The 16,588-nt window shown below is 35.6% G+C and overlaps 1 protein-coding gene across 8 annotated transcripts in view; it reads right to left on the bottom strand.

The window, feature by feature from the left end:
* Positions 1–16,588, bottom strand: part of PHF3 (PHD finger protein 3) — a 49,939-nt gene that overhangs the window by 11,641 nt on the left and 21,710 nt on the right. For 7 of the 8 annotated variants that reach the window (XM_069804577.1, XM_069804581.1, XM_069804579.1 and 4 more), the window contains 5 exons: positions 6,044–6,371; positions 4,232–4,409; positions 1,640–1,790; positions 1,359–1,515; positions 184–300 (listed from right to left, as the gene is read on the bottom strand). In XM_069804577.1, coding sequence (XP_069660678.1) covers positions 184–300; positions 1,359–1,515; positions 1,640–1,790; positions 4,232–4,409; positions 6,044–6,371 — 931 coding nt within the window. Of the gene's footprint in view, positions 1–183; positions 301–1,358; positions 1,516–1,639; positions 1,791–4,231; positions 4,410–6,043; positions 6,372–6,485; positions 10,023–16,588 lie in introns of those variants that run through there. The other variant, XM_069804582.1, reaches the window with a different exon arrangement.

The following is a 16,588-nucleotide window of genomic DNA, read 5'->3' as shown; positions in this document are numbered from 1 at the left end:
TTCACTTCTGTCCTAACAACCCCTTTGGGTTTTGAATACTAAATAAATCACAGAGATCCTCCCAATTAGTCAGAGTTGCTTTGTGCAACATGCATTCTGTTCTTTCTACATACACTTAACCTGAAAACAGAAGTTAAATATGCTTAGGCAGTCAACTAAACAACGTAAGTTGACAAATCTTACGTGTCTGTTTTCTCTCTGTCTCCAAGCAGCCAGTTCTTTGGAAGCCAGTTCTTCTGGGCTCATTTTTATTAGATGGTCTGGAGTAACCTCTCCTTTCAGTACTTTCTTAAATAATATCTAGAAGAAAGAAGAAAAGTTAACTATTGCTATCAAGACAAAAACAGCTCGCAGCAGGAAACAAAGCAGAGAAGCAACATACAATGTACCCTGTACAGCTATACGGATCATGTGGTTTTGTAAGTCTCTCCCACTGCAGGAAGCGGTACTGGGTCTCATAACATAAAAAGCTTAATTCCAGAGTTCCATTTATTCTACATAACAGAATGTATCTACATAAACCCTTAAGGGTCAAATGTATAATTAACTGTTGTTCCAAAGAAGAAAGTGAGTTTATGCCCGTTGCAGCAGTAACTCGGACTTTTTTTTTTTTTTTAAAAAGTGCAAATCCCCTGTATTACACAGCAGAAAGAAGCTAGTATTAAAGAGGATGTCTATGCTTCTTGACTGACTGAACTGAATTCCTAGGGTAAAAAAAACCTACATAATTTAGCAGTATGAGCAAAGAGAAGCTGGTGACAGAAGTTAGCCTGTCTGTATAATTTACAGTTGGCTAATTGTAATAGTAAAATACTATAGACAAGGCAACTTGATCAGAATAACTGATAAAAAGACAAAAAACAGAAGTTGAGAGGGCGAGTATGATGTTGAATAATGGGCTCATAGAAAGCAGAAAAGAGCGAAGACCAGGCTTGAGAAATCTGGGTATGAAAAAGCACAGTGAGACAAGCCGCTGGACAGAAACAAAACCAAGTGCAGTAAGCAGCAAAGTGTTGGGGGGGGGCACAGGGACACCCAAACAACAGATCAGTGGTAAAGACAAACACTTAAATTAGGCAAGCTATAGCCACTACACGTTGAAACCCCACTATACTCCAGTACACTGGGAGCAAGGAGTTGAAGAATTAATGATGGGGAACAAGTAAAAAAGAACACAGAGAACACTGAGTGCACAAGAGGACAAACAACATCAAAGAGATGAAGAAACCTACAAAAAAAACCCAAAAAACAAACAGGATAAATTGTGAAAGGATTAATGTGTCTACATAGAAGACTGTTCCTTTAATCTATAGCAAATAAAGGATCTCTGTAAAGCACAACAGACAAATAATACATACGTTATTTTTAGGATCTTTTAGATTGAACATTAAACTTCTGTATTTGTTCTTATACTTCGAGTCAGTATCCCGAAAAAAAGAAAACAGCTCTCTTTCAATCCTTGTGGCAACTTTTGCTGCTCTCTCCTCAGGAATCTTTAAACTGGAGTCTGTCAATCTGTGAGAGAACACAAGGGCAAAAATCACCAAATGCCTCCAAATAATTAGTATTTTTTTTCTCTGCCTTCCAAAAAAAAATAATTACAATCACAAATTAATAATTTCATTTAATATATCTTTACCTTTTCATCAGAATTTCCTTAAGAGACTGCTTGACACTTTGTCTTATCTGATCAGCAGAAGGTTTGGAAGCTGGCACAGCTGGCAGGTGTGTTGCACTAATGGATCCTTTCTCATTTTTCTTTTTCTTAATTTCTTGTTTCTCATGAACACCTATCAAAACACATGGAGTTAAAAATTGTAAACTACTCAAGCCACTGCTATGAACTTCTACTGTTGCTGGAGGTCATGAAATTTTATTTTTAAACTGCTAAGAACTGATCTTCGAGGACAAGGAATGGACTCACAGGGTGGGTGGTTGGGTTTTCTTCCTATTTAGTTTGGATTCTGTATTACACAGATTACTCCAGAAAAAACTTCCTTAGCAGAAACAAACAAGACTTTTGCCCTTTGACTTAAGGTATTTTCTTCTACACTGAACCAAGACGACCAGTGCTTATTAGCTTGATCTTAAGTAGGATTTTTGACTCTGAATTTTTGTAATAGCACAGATTAATTTTTCAATGAGGAAACTGAGAAATAATATACCTGGAAGCACATATTATAAGCATATTAAACTTTACTTTAAAATAGTGTTTTTCATTAAACTTAGCATTTCTGTATCTATTAGCCATCAAAATTATTTCAATTAAAATCATTGCAGCATCTGATTCAGTTAACAGACACTGTTAAACAAGGCCATTATAAGGTTTGTGTCATAAATAATACAAATCATGGAAATTCCTAATCAAATTAAAATCATTAAAGCAAAAAACCCAAATTCCTCAGCATGTGAACATGTCACTAATTTAGAGCAGTAGCCTTCTATTTTTGAAAGCAATGGGAAATAAACAATATTTATTTATTCAATTTCTACTCTAAAAAAAGAAACAAATTGAAGACTGATACAGACCTAATTTGAGCGTTTGGTGGTAAAAACAAGTATTTCTTTATTATTACTTTCACCTACTGAGTGCAACTTAAAATGCATTAATACCAGAAGCAAACTAACTACGTTTTCAAGTAGCTATAAATAGACGGATTTTCTTTTGTGTTGGGCAGGCCAAGTGGTTGGATCGTCAGCTCTCTCATTAATGTGACTATGACCCCTGTCAAAATTAGCGATTTCCCCTTCCTCACCAGCAAGGCGGTACAGACCCGAGACAGCTCTTTGCCATTCTGCACTGTGACCTAAAGTATTCATATGCTAGGCTTGTTAAGTAAACCAGTTCTAATAAAGCTTTTATTTGCTCAATCCAGTTTTTTGCTCACATCCTCCTCAGGAGGATGAAGAACTGGACCAAAACCTTTCAAAAAACGTAGCCTGAGGGGGTTAGGGGAAATGGAAAACCTCCACACACCAGCAACATTTTGGCAAAGTTTCAACCACCTGAAATGAGTCCATATCAAGGAAGTGAAGGGCAAGATCAGCAATAAACAATGCCATTGTAAGCATAATTCAAAGCACTTAATCTCTTAAGACAAATGTGCTGCTTAACAATTTTATGCTAATTGTCCTAAATGAGACTGCCAAGCCTTCACTGTTTAAAAATGATTTTTAGATTAACTTCTATTCTGAAATCGTCCCTGTAAAAATCTTTTTGTCATCTCCTCGTTCAATTAATATATTTTAGAACAATTAAATTATTTCACGGATGCCAAAGACTCATTTCACTCCACGCAATTTGCAGTTTGAAAGGATGTCAATTATTTTGTGACTCAGAATTTCAAAGTTGAACAACAAGGTATTTGAAGTCTAAAAGATACCATTCAGTATAAAATCCTTACATTTAGATTTACATTTAACCCTAAGATTTTCAATTGTTTTCTTCTACCAATAAGAGTTTCTAGAATACATCAGCATTGGCAGAAGGCCAGAAGAGCTGATTTTATTTTTTTTTTTAGACAAGTATTCAAAGCTTGAGTTTAGGAGTTAAAGACACAGTTCTCACACAAAATCTCACTAGCTTGGCTGCTGAGATTTCAGTCCCAAATGACAAGAATTTCATACTACCATGACCTTGAAAGAATAAAGCTTCCTGGAAGGGAGCTGGGGAGGGGACAGAGGTTGCTGGGAGAGGAAATATGTCCCTTCAACCTTTCGAATAAAATTTAGATGAGAATCTGATGGCTCAGTGTGCAATATAATGTTGCCCTTTGAAATGAGTTGATACAATTATTTGTCAATTTGTGCAAAAGACATCAGTAAGTGAAAGTATAATCTATATAGCAATTAAAACACTTCTAGATACATTAAGTATTTCATGGAAGAGTATTTCATCAAAGTGTTCTGCAATGTGAAATAAAGTTTAATACATAAATGTCTTTCTGTACTTTTTCTCCCATTCTTGATTACATGAGCATCATCTACTACTCAAACAGGAAACACTCACACACACACACATCTACCCAGGAAACATTTACCTGCTAAATAAAATTTTAAAAGAAATTAGAAATAAAGATCATAAACATCATGGGAACAAACTGCTCTTCAGATCATCACCACTTGCACTATGGAATGTGGTTTGAAAAACTGATACTATAAGGAAAGTAACCACAATTCACTGTACGTAAATCTGAATTAGAGGGTAGAATACTTCATCAAAACTCACTACCTGATTTTGTGGACCTTTCAACCACACTAAGAGATTCTTTACTTATTTTTTCATTTTTATCTTCAGGGGACCGCCGAGGAATTACAGCAGTTTGTGATCCTTTTCGAGCAGGAACATGTTGCCCTTTTTTAGTATCCACGTCTCTGGAGTCTGACAAGTTCTTCCCATCACCAGATTCCTGAAATAAACATTTACACATGTTAGCACGCTACTGAACGCTACAATGAACCATTACATAATTACCACACATTCCCCCCCACCCCCTTTTTTTTTTTTTTTAAGTATACTGTATAATGAATTCCCTGGATGTATGCACCATCGTATAATATTTTCTAAAAAGTTACTGAACAATATCCCAAATTACTGCCAAGTATTGCTTAACAATCTCTTTGAAATATTGGCCGAAGACAGTTGCAGTTAAGCTCTATGTTGAAAACTGCTATGTTTTCAGTTATTTTAAAAGGTCAGGGATACCAGTGAACACCCCTTAACCAGTTTTAGCCATATATCCACAGGAATACTTGTTTAGAAAGCACATGTAAACCAAAATTAAACAGAACAGCTTACATGTCAGAATTACAATACTACTACTCAGAAATACGACAAAAAGGGTTACTGATGATGAAGTTATGACGAATACGATGCCATGTACTAAAAGACTCTAAAGAATCGTTAATAAAAACATCTCACTACTCTTGCAAATTATGCTTTGGTTAGTAAAATGAGACACAAAGACAGTAGAAAGGCCCTAATTAAAATGTTAGGCATTTTCTTCTACATACAATCTGAAGCTAAAACAATCAAAACTAAAATGCTGTTTTCATATGGTTTTACAGATATTTAAAAGATCTACATTTTATATCATACAGCAAATCGACAGCATTGTGGTTTAACCCCAGGCAGCAACTCAGCACCACGCAGCCACTCACTCACTCCCCCCCACCCAGTGGGATGGGGGAGAGAATCGGGAAAAGAAGTAAAACTCGTGGGTTGAGATAAGAATGGTTTAATAGAGCAGAAAGGAAGAAAATAATAATGATAATGATAACGATAACAATAATAAAATGACAATAGTAATAATAAAAGAATTAGAATATACAAAACAAGTGATGCACAGTGCAATTGCTCACCACCCACTGATCGATGCCCAGTTAGTCCCCAAGCGGTGATCCCCCCGCCCCCACTCCCCCCAGTTTATATACTGGGCATGACGTCACATGGTATGGAACATCCCTTTGGCCAGTTTGGGTCAGCTGTCCTGGCTGTGTCCCCTCCCAGCTCCTTGTGTCCCTCCACCCTTCTCGCTGGCTGGGCATCAGAAGCTGAAAGATCCTTGACTTTAGACTAAACACTACTTGGCAACAACTGAAAACATCAGTGTTATCAACATTGTTCTCATACTGAACTCAACACATAACACTGTACCAGCTACTAGGAAGACAATTAACTCTATCCCAGCTGAAACCAGGACAGACAGATTTATCAGACAGTCCTGTGAAAGTGTTTAGAAATCTGTAAGACAAATGCAAAAAGTTCTTCACCATTTCTATACACACCTATATGTATATACACACCAGCATATGACAGGCGCATAATCCTGCTCAATGTAAGTGGAGTTTAGCAGTAACATCTCAAAAGAGTCAAGCCAGTTAGAACATGAAGTAACTCGGAAAATAATAATGGAGAAGTTTTAAGCTAGATTCACAAAAATGTTTGAAACATAGTGTTTTAAATGGCAGGGGATTAGGAGGAAACTCCTTCTATAATAACCCCCAATAATTAACAGAACTTTAAGCATTAAATAAGACTCACCCGTCTGAAGATTTTGACTTTGTGCTTCCCAGCGTCCTCCATTTGCTTTGTTTTTTCAGTTGGTACATTTAGATTACAAGTAGGTGTTTGCTTTGACGTGCCCAGTTTTTCACACTCCATTGCTTTTTCTTCTCTATGGATTTCAAGTTTCACTTGAGTATCTGGTACACTTTGATCAAAACACTCCATTTTTTTGTCTTCTTCAGCACAGCATTTCACACACACATATTCTTTATCTTCTTCGCCCATCTGCTGCGCTTGAGAAAGACTCAGTCCAACACAATCACCATGAAACCAATCATCACATCTACCACAGCCTACCATAAACCTGAAAACAAAGTAAGACATAAGTCAGCGTATAGACTACGAAAGAAGATACAACAGCTTCAGCAGAACGTACCATACTTGTTCTGTTTTGTGCATCTCAACAATCCGTTCTTACCTGGTAACTGAGTTTCTTTGTAGCTTTACATCCATCTCCAGCCTTACGACATGGTATGATCTTCCCAAGAAATTTTTTTTTTGGCCTTTTTGCTTTTTGCCTTTTGCAGTAGTCCAAGAGACTATCATAACCTCATTGTATTTCTGTAACCTGCCCCAAAATCCTACTAACAGGATTTTTTTCAGACTAGTATTAAAAAAAAAATTGATAGGAATCTAAACCAAAAAAACCCCAACCCCCAAAAAACCACCACCAAAGCCAGTAAACTCGTGTTTGAAAAGACTTGAAAATTTTCTTGCAAGATCGTATTATCCTTGCTTTCCTTCAAATATGATCATCATCCTTACAGCAGAAACATATCAACAACTGCAATCTTCCACAGCAGTAAGAGAGATGTTTAAGCATTTTGACAAATATGACAAGTGCAGAAACATCAAGCTATATAGTTGGTCTTTTACATCACATTCCTTAGACCATTATTACTGAATTATTTCCAGAAAGTTTCTTTTTATTCTCATTACTGGTGAAGATGGAGCCAGGAATTTGGCTGCCAACTCCATCTGTCTAGCTTGCAGTGACTGGTTTGGTTGTTTTAAATAAGGTACATGCCACTTCTGTGTTGCTCAGCTCTTGTATTCAGAGCTCACAGTTATTTAAAGGATGTTTCAACACCAATATGGTTATCATTTAAAGCACACCTTTCATTTCAGAGTCACTTCAACTGCTTCATTATTTTAAAAGTAAAAGTAACTTCAGGTACAGATAGTATTTTCAAAGTGTCGTAAAGATCACTCGGTCTAAAATAAAGCCATAATTTCTGACTATTTTGTGGAAGCGTTTTGAAAACTTCCTTAGTTGTCACTAGTACCTAACTGCACTATTTGGGAAGGATGTGGGATTTCAAAGTTACACAGGTTAAACACCTCAATAAATCTATTTCAGGAGACTTACATGATAGTAATTATTTTTTACAATCCTTTCTTACAATAATAAACCTGGTATCATTACTAAAGAACTGCTTTCAAATGATGTAGAAGATCTCTTGCATTATCCACTTACATTCCCCTTCCCCTTTTGTATCTTCTGGCTTTTTGTTTTATACTTATATAAACTATATTATATATGTTGTCTGGATGAAGAAAATCCAGAAAGACTGCTAGTGTGTTATAAAAATTGTGAGTTCTTTGTTAATACTGAAAAATTATTTACTTAATTACTAGGTTTTAAATTCCATAGAAGACAGACCTGATTTTAAAAGTAATTCATGAAATGCTGGTTGGTTCAGCAATGTATTCAACAAGCTAAATGCACTGACATGCAAACCCTGTTTCTTTAAATCTAATATCCTATAAATCTCTTTTGTAAGATGATTTTAAGGAAAATGATTCCTAACTTATGTATGTTCCTATTCAGGCTAGGATCTGCTATCTGCTGACTTACCTACTTGGCAAAACCATCTAAATATTGCAAAACATGCTTAGAGGAACTCTCATTCTCCAGAACTGTAAGTGAACACTCCAGATGGCTTGATGCAGGTATTGTATTCAAGAACTACTGGTATCTCAAGAGATGGAAATTCTTACTGTCTAACAGCAGATGTTTGAAACAAGAGAAGAACAGAAGAAAATATTGTGGCTTTATGTTCCATCCTTGCCTACCCAAAATAAATCAGGATAAAATTCTGCTGAAGTAAATAGTCTTTTGATGCAAAATGAGTCTGAGAAGTTTTAAAGCTCCAGCAGTTTGAGAAAAAGGTCATTTCCAGCTTCACTACCCTATGATGCTGTTTGCTAGATTTTAAGAAAACACTTTTTAATCTAGTTTGTGAAGAAGACTTCTCCTCATTTTTAATTTTCTTTTTTTCTGAGCTGCAAGTACATTTATGGTATTACTTATCACTACACTAGCAAACAGTATCTGTCCATTTAATATGTTTCAGTTAGGAACGCAGAGGTTCCTTCACATTTTGTCAGTATCTCGATCTTTTCAGATCCACATTCCAGCAAAGTGAAGATACAAGAAAGGTAACATTAGGAGACAACTGCTTCTGATGGTTTTACCAGAGCAATACCATAGCATTCATAAACACAACAGGAAAACAAGAGAGAAGCGATGGGACTTCAACACAAAGAATGATTGCTCCTTTCTGAGAACCTAGAGCCAAACACGTGATAACAAGAAATACAGCGTGAGTGCCTATTTCACAACTGCAAGGATCCACAAGAGAATGCTTTACATAGGATACAACTTGTACCACTGCAAGAAAATATTAGTAAAGCTTTGGGAACACTGAAAGTGGTTACAAAAATTCCAAACATAAGATTTTCTGCAGAGCTGAAATGAGACATACAGTCAAGCGCTTCTTGCTTAAAGGATATTTTGGTATACTGATGAATGAATGCCTTTTGGGTAAATATAGAAGGAAACCAAGAATACACCGTCTTGAAACCACAACTGCTACTACTTTAATTTTTATTAAAAATATATGTATTTTTTCCCTAGTTTGTAAATTCAGGCACTGGAGACTGATTTGTTAAATGAGCAAGGCAGATTGCAACCTTTAGCAACCAAAACAAAATTTTGATTAATATTTAGAAAATGGGTTAAATTTGCAGAAGAAATTAACACCAGAGACTAAAATACACAAGATGCTGCACATCTTCAAGTTTAAACTGACAGCACATGGAATTTTTCAGCTTAGCTCACACATAGTAAGTGGGCAATAGAGATGGTGTATGATATAAGTAAAGCACCAGGATAGGCATCCAGTCTTACATCTTTATTTTCAGGTCTATAATAAAAAAAAAAAAAGAAAGTAGTACTAAAAAAACCCTACAATGAATTCAGCTCAGGAAAGTTCATTCTTCACTAAGAATATATACCTAGATGGACAGATGTCATTCAAGTGATCTTAAAGCAAATTACTGAAGACAGAATATCCATTTGGCTTCATTCCAGTCTTCAAAAGAAGGTTTCAATTACGCTATATTTAAACACACACAATAAAACTTCAGAATTCAGGATTCAGAAACTAAGACTACAAAGAGAATCTGGAAATGTCCATGAAGCCTGTACTATAAAACAGAATGCAGTGTTTACAATTGTCTTGCTTAAACAAAATGGTAATAAAAATACTGGTGCTGCCTGCCTAAAAAATTCACTATTTCTACTAGTATTTTCACACTAGTCAACTGCAAGACTGCAACTTCTAAGGCTGGGAGAGAACATACTGATTTTGATATCAGTAATGTAAATAATCCTTTTTACCATAAGGCCACTTTTACATATTTATCTGTTTCACTCATCTGCACACAAAACACAATTATGATTTTTAACAGCAATTATAATTGGGTAACGGGCAATGCTCAAAGACTAAAAAGAGGAGTCAAGTGAAACTGAAGCCTGGCTTGAAGGATCAAAGATGTCCTCTTGCACAGCTGTCAGAGTTGTGACTGAAGAGGTTCTGATCTCTTGGACTATTAAAACACCAAAGTTTCTGACTGTAGATTGCTTCAAGTTTGAAGTGCAGGAGTTCTACCCATGTTGTAAGGCTGGATTGGAAGATGTAAAGCTGAAAGAGAAAGAAACGTGTTTTAAAATATTAAATCATGCCACATTCAGTAACAGAAGTGCTTTCACTGGACTTTAATATAAAACCAAAATTTTTTTTTAAGAAAAATCTAAAAATAGCTGACAGGTGACAGCAGACAGTACTATAGTTCATTGGGACCTCTGCACAGAGTACGTTATTGTTTCGTTCCTTTAAAGAATCCTGTTGGTAGTCCACACATCGGCATGAAAAGATTCACCTTAAAATCAGAAAGTAATAGATGATACATAAAGAGAGAGGTAATAATTAATGCAAACCTTCCACAGTCTCTCTTAGGATTTCGGAGATGTTATTTGTAGTAAATTAAATTAATCTGTTAGATGAAAAACTCAGGCTTGGATGACTTATTTTCAAAATATACAGGCCATGTTTTAAAATTAAATACATTCAATTATGTAAAAAAAGAAAGTTTCCAGAGAAATCCATTACTATGAAATAAGATTTTTGCAAGTAAAATGGGCAGAAACCATCTTATTCATAAAACAATTGTTCATTGTAAAGCTATAATTACAAGTAAAATAAAAGACAAAAAATTGGGAGCTGTCAGAATAGTTCAGTGCGGGCCAGGGATCAGCATTTTAAGATTAATTAATAACATAAGGTGCGTTGCCACAGAAAATCATTTACTTCAGAAATAATTGCCTCTCTTTGGTCCTTTGCATTTGTGGTACATAGCATAGGGAAAACACTGCAACAGGGCTCAAATCTTAAAAAAGAGCTAAACTGAAAACTATTCGAAACAACACCCTAACCCTGAACTCACCTAAGAGGAGTAAGACCACTCTTCACCCACTTTTTAAGGACAAGTATTTAAAGCACATCCCACATCTGCATTTCCCCCCCCCTTAATGGCACTGTTCACCAATCTTCTGTAAAACCTGCTGTAAACTTGCGTTAACGTTACAACTGTGTCTCAGCTGCACTGATGCTCCAGTCCAGCCAACGTTAAAGCAGAGACACTGCACGGAGGCAACTGTTCCTCCTTCAGCTAGTCCAGGTGTTACTACTAGAGAAGGTATTCGCGGCAGCTTTAGCAGAGCCTATATTCCACATCAGTGATGTAGGACAGGCTCAATTCAAAGCTCAAGTGAAACGAGCGTTTGCCAACAAAAAAACTGCACTACCTTGTCAGAGCACATATACACCAGCAGTTTCTCTTGTTTGCTTTTTGTACAAGTCTAACACAGGTGACACGATTTTTCAGGTTTTGTTCTTCTAGAAACAAGAACAACCTACTTCAAAGAAACACTATCAGCAGATCTCTTTACACGGAATTTGCATCACAGGAAAAAGACACTGCAAGATCACTCCTAAGTGTTAAATTTCAGTAACCCATCTTATATGTAATTTAAGTTTCTTTTTTCCTTAAAGGCATAATTTTGGTTTTTTTCATGTTACATGAACCTCTCCAGTAAGGAAGCAAGCAGGGAGACAAGCAACCCTATGATCTTCGAACTAAAGCTGAATGCATGAAACGTGCCCAACAACAGAAAACCCAAAATCATTGAACTTCCCAAAACCCTGAAAAAAATGGGTACAGTACATCTCCTAACATTAACCACAAATCTGTAACAACAACAACAAAATCATTAAGGGAAGCTCCATTACCAGTGGATTCTACCCACATGTTGCATCTTGCTGGATCAGGATAGTACGTTCTACAAACTGCATATATCTACACATACTTCATAAAACTATGTATTAGACAACTCATGCTATCCATTTGCCTGATTCCCTAATGGTACTGGTATTAATAATAATCCTACCAATACTGCAGCATAGTAAGATAATGCATATAAAAATCTACTAATAAAATTATACGGCTGTAAATATAAAACACAGTGGAGTCCTTCCATTCATTAATTATACATTACAATGCCATTTTGTTTATACTGTCATTCATTTTTGCTACAGCTGTGGGTGGACATGGATGACATCTTTTAATGTTGCAAGGCTTTTCACAGTTGAAGAAAGCACTAACAGAGGCAGAAAACTTAAAGCATCATCCAAGACTCTGAATTGATGGCATCTTGCATAATCTGCTGTTTAACATACTATTCAATGAACGTGTACTAGAACTAAGGCATCATAATTATTCTAATTACTGTTTCTTGTGAAGAATGTTGTCACAACAATGATTCATTTGCTGTATATGCATCCACCCTTAAAAAAACATGCACATGTAACTTAAAGGTGGTTGTAAGTTTGGAGCCTTAATCTCCTTCCTCAACCATTGTCTTTTATACTGGCTGTGCAAATTATATGATCACCTGGTTCCAAAATAGTTTACTGAAGTATTAGCACTCTTTTCAAAAAACAAATGTCCTAATAATAACCTTTAATACGGGAAAAATGTTTTCAGATTTTTTTTTTAAACTTCATCCATCAGCCAAAGTACTTTTCTGTATTACAGTTATTCAGAAACTTTTTAGTGACTATGTGTATGCAAGAGGTCAGGAATACAGTATCTTTGCTAAATCAGCTCCTGCACTTTCCAACTAATTGCCTTTTACAATATTACTAACTTTTCCTCTATATTAAAGCAGAGTTGAAATGTGGGGAAAAAGAAGACCCTAAGTAAAACTCTGGTCCTGCATCACTTAATTTTTCTGCGACCTCTGAGAAGGCCAGTTTGTGTCTGACCACACAAACTGCATGATCAAATCCCAAGCAACAACAAAACAAAAACAAACAGAAAAAAAAACCCCACAAAACAACAAGAAAAGAGAACGCCCAAACTCCCACATCCTATTAAAAAACCCCTACTAGAATTGTAGAAATCAAAAGAGGAAGTCACCGTCCACAAATTAAAGCTACAAACTTCCCTCGTGATATAATGCTTTCTAGAAAATTTGCTTCAAAACAGAATATCTCAAGTTATGTACTATAAATTATTAATCAGAAACTGGTGGAACTTCTTCTATTAAACAAGACAGAGAGAAGACAAGGGAGACAATCTGCAAAACATCAGTTCAGTTTTGTCTATCTGTACAAGAAAGGAACGAGTTCAGCCCTCCAGCCTGCAGAGAAGTGAAAACTGGAGAAATCTATAGTACAAGCCCTTACAGCAGAAGGATGCTATACGAGAAGAAATCTTACATTAGCAGATTTCTCAATGTCTGCAGAGCTACCATCTTTGTCTAGCTCTATGCCAAGAAATTAAGTATTAGTTTTTTCTTCAACTATCTTCAAAGATCTTCAATCTGTCTATAGGGAAATCAACTATTGTTTGTGACAAAGCTTAATATTTTCAGCATCACTTGAACTCATTAAGAAGTTGAGGTAGTAACTTCAGTCTGTAACATTTTTCTATGTGATATGCATATCCATACATATTCATGTTTCATCTATAGATAGAGGAATGAAAATTTATGCGTTTGATTTATGTTATTAGCTGATGAGAAAACATCTGACAGCAATACCGGAACACAACGGCAAAGTCTAATGTTGAAAGCAATACTATAGTGAGTAACAACAATAATTCAAACTTTGCACTGAAAAAAAAAGTTTCAGATGTGCTGAAAAATTAGTAAATACAAGAAGTTACGTCATAATTATCTGACTTGCCCAGAAACATAGGGTTTAGATTTTGTATGAAATTATTTCAGTTATGTTGCAAAGGTAAATCTCTGAATGGGGATCAACACAATACATCAAGCAAACAGACTAAAACAGTTTAGTCCTAAAGCCAAACATTGACCACCCACTCGCCAGGTAATGAAGATATACAAAACAGCTATGTTGGTTCCAGCTTATAAGCATCAAGACCAGTTGAAAACAGAGCATGAATAGTCATTGTTCAAAGCTCAGGTGCCAAAGAATGACAATCTATTAACAGAAAAAAACAGGCATGCCTCTTACAAAGCAAGACACGTTATAACTTGTAAACTTCTTTGATCATGCAAGTCCCATGTTTTTAGAAAAGGACTCCTTCCTTCTCAGCCAAATCTGCGGTATCTATCACCTGCAGTGCAAGGCTAAGCACACTTTGAGTTTGCATGCAGCAAATTATTGCATGTATTTCTAAAGATATAAATTGACTCCATTTGTCAGGTGCCGATTCTGAAATAAAACTGTTCTTCTAACAGGCACAGTAAGATTACTCTGGGGCTGTGAAAGGCCTACACGAGCATCCCCCTTTGGGGATTCTGTACACAAACAAAGCTGATGAAACTACCTCCACACATTATCTTCAACCTGAATCAATTTTCCAAGCTTAGTATTACATTAACAACAGGTTAGCAGCTTTGCATTTATTGTAGGGAATACAAAAAGGTTCAAGTGACTACTATTTTGCAGCCTGAATTCCAGATGTGTTTCATTAACATGACATGCTGCAAGGCTCTTATGCACATTATTTCCCACCTGGGGGCTGGAACTGCAGTTCAACTTCTTTTTCTACAAGTAATTTGTACCACAGCATTGATAAAAATTTCCAAAGTTTAAGTAATGATAAAGCAGGATATGAAAACACATGTTGTTTCAGATCTTAGCTCTGCCTTTGATATTTGGTGAACTTACTGTCATTTCACAATATTTGAATCTCCTGTAAAATGAACAGGGGGAAAAAAAAGGAAACAGGCTGACCAGCTAGGCTGTTACAAAAGGAAACAAAAATTCCTTGAAAAGCAATCCACAAAGCAAATTAAAAAACCCTTATCACTACAGTCAATTTCAATAGTTTTGATGTTCTTCCAAGTGATAAAAGTGAAATTTATCATGTTAAGCTTTTTTTTTCTTTTGCACTGTACTGAAAATGTTTTCTTGTTCTTGCACCAATAATTAAACAAGTACAAAATGCCAAGGCACTCAAGATAGGAGTTTTGCTTCCTCTTGGATCTTAATGACATCAAGTGAATCTGAAAGATTTGAGTTTTTATTTGTAGCATACAACTACAAAAGTAATTTGAACAAAAAGTTCATTTTTTAGAATAGTGGTAATAAAAAGTGCTGGACTGACAGTCTTAAGTCTTCTGTTGTTAAGCAAGGGGCTCAATACTGCTAGGTTCCTCACTCCACTAGCATGTCTCAGTTACATTCTATATACAAGAATTCCATATTTGTGTACTAAATATCTTTCTACATTTAGCCAGTCTGATCTTTTCCCACTGAAACTGCTGGTTGTGTCAACAGTTTTGTAACACAGATTAAAAAAAAAACAAAAAGTCTTAAGACTGGCATTACAAAGTTGAGGGTATCAGTAATCACCATCTGTGGCACTGTTCTAGCAGCAGAAAGAGCTGGCAATGCAAAATTGGTTTGTTGCATTTAATCCTGTATCAATGCATAGTATGTATATCTTCTGTAGCATTACTTTGACTTCATAAACTAAAATTAGCAGATTTAGTTCTGCCTCACTGCAGTATCTTCCCAATACAGTGGTTAGATCCACTTAGTATTAAATATCAAGACTTTCTGAATTTTAACAAGACATTCAGAACAAGAAAACCCATAGAATGCTTAAAAAGTTAGCAAACACACAAAGAAAAATGGGACAAGTTCAATTCAAAGCTGAATTTTTAACACATATCAAGCAGTTTAAACCCCAAATATGCATATTTTGCTTTAAAAATATCCACAGAAGCATTTTCATATCATGAAGCAGCCTTTCTGAATTTAAATGATTTACTGAAATGCAGGCTACCCATGTACTTCTACCATTGTGGTAATACACGAGATGATAAAAAACTAATTAAATGCAAGCTGCATAAAATTAAACAGTATTACAGAGGCACAAATGGTAAAGGGACAGTACTAACAATAAAAGGATTTTAAAAAAAAACAACCAAACAAAAAAAAAAACAAACAAAAAGAAAACAAAACCACACACAGAACTAAGTTTGAGTACCCCTTCAATGAGCCAATTCTCACCAACCAGGCAGGGCAAACCTAGCATTAAAAGACTTTTAATAGGCCACATTAATGCAATTACTATAGCTTCACAGTAAATAAATTTTATGTAGTTGTTTTTCAAATATATTTGTTTTCCAAATATAATATAATAAGTCAATAAAACTCACAAGGGCTCTTCTTAGATACAAATGAATTCTATAAAAACCTCAGGCACCAAAGGTTAATTGTTCCATATTTCACTCTGATATATGGAGTTCTAAAGCACACTCACTGAAAATTACTATTAAAAGTTTCTCTCACACAGGCAAAGGACTAATCAGAAACGTCTTCAATTTGAAATGGGGGGTGGGAAGGAAGGGGGGACTAGCATGTAGAACTGCAACTACAAAAAAAAATTTCAATATTAAATCCATAAAATAAGAAGTGGTAATAAAGGAATTCTTATTCTTAGATTGGTAGTTCATTAGAGGAACCCAATGGCCTTTTTCAGTTCACTTACAGTGTAGAAGAATAACTGTTGTCACAGAGGGACGTTACCAACTTCAGATGCAACTTCATTATTAGGTTAAAGGCAATTTCAGATATGCCCACATGGAAGTTTTATAGAGTTTTTTTGAGACTGATGTTCTTCCTACCCTCC

Source organism: Haliaeetus albicilla, chromosome 17 (assembly GCF_947461875.1).
Source record: "Haliaeetus albicilla chromosome 17, bHalAlb1.1, whole genome shotgun sequence".
Taxonomy (NCBI): Eukaryota; Metazoa; Chordata; class Aves; order Accipitriformes; family Accipitridae; genus Haliaeetus; species Haliaeetus albicilla.
This window is presented reverse-complemented; position numbering and strand designations above follow the sequence as displayed.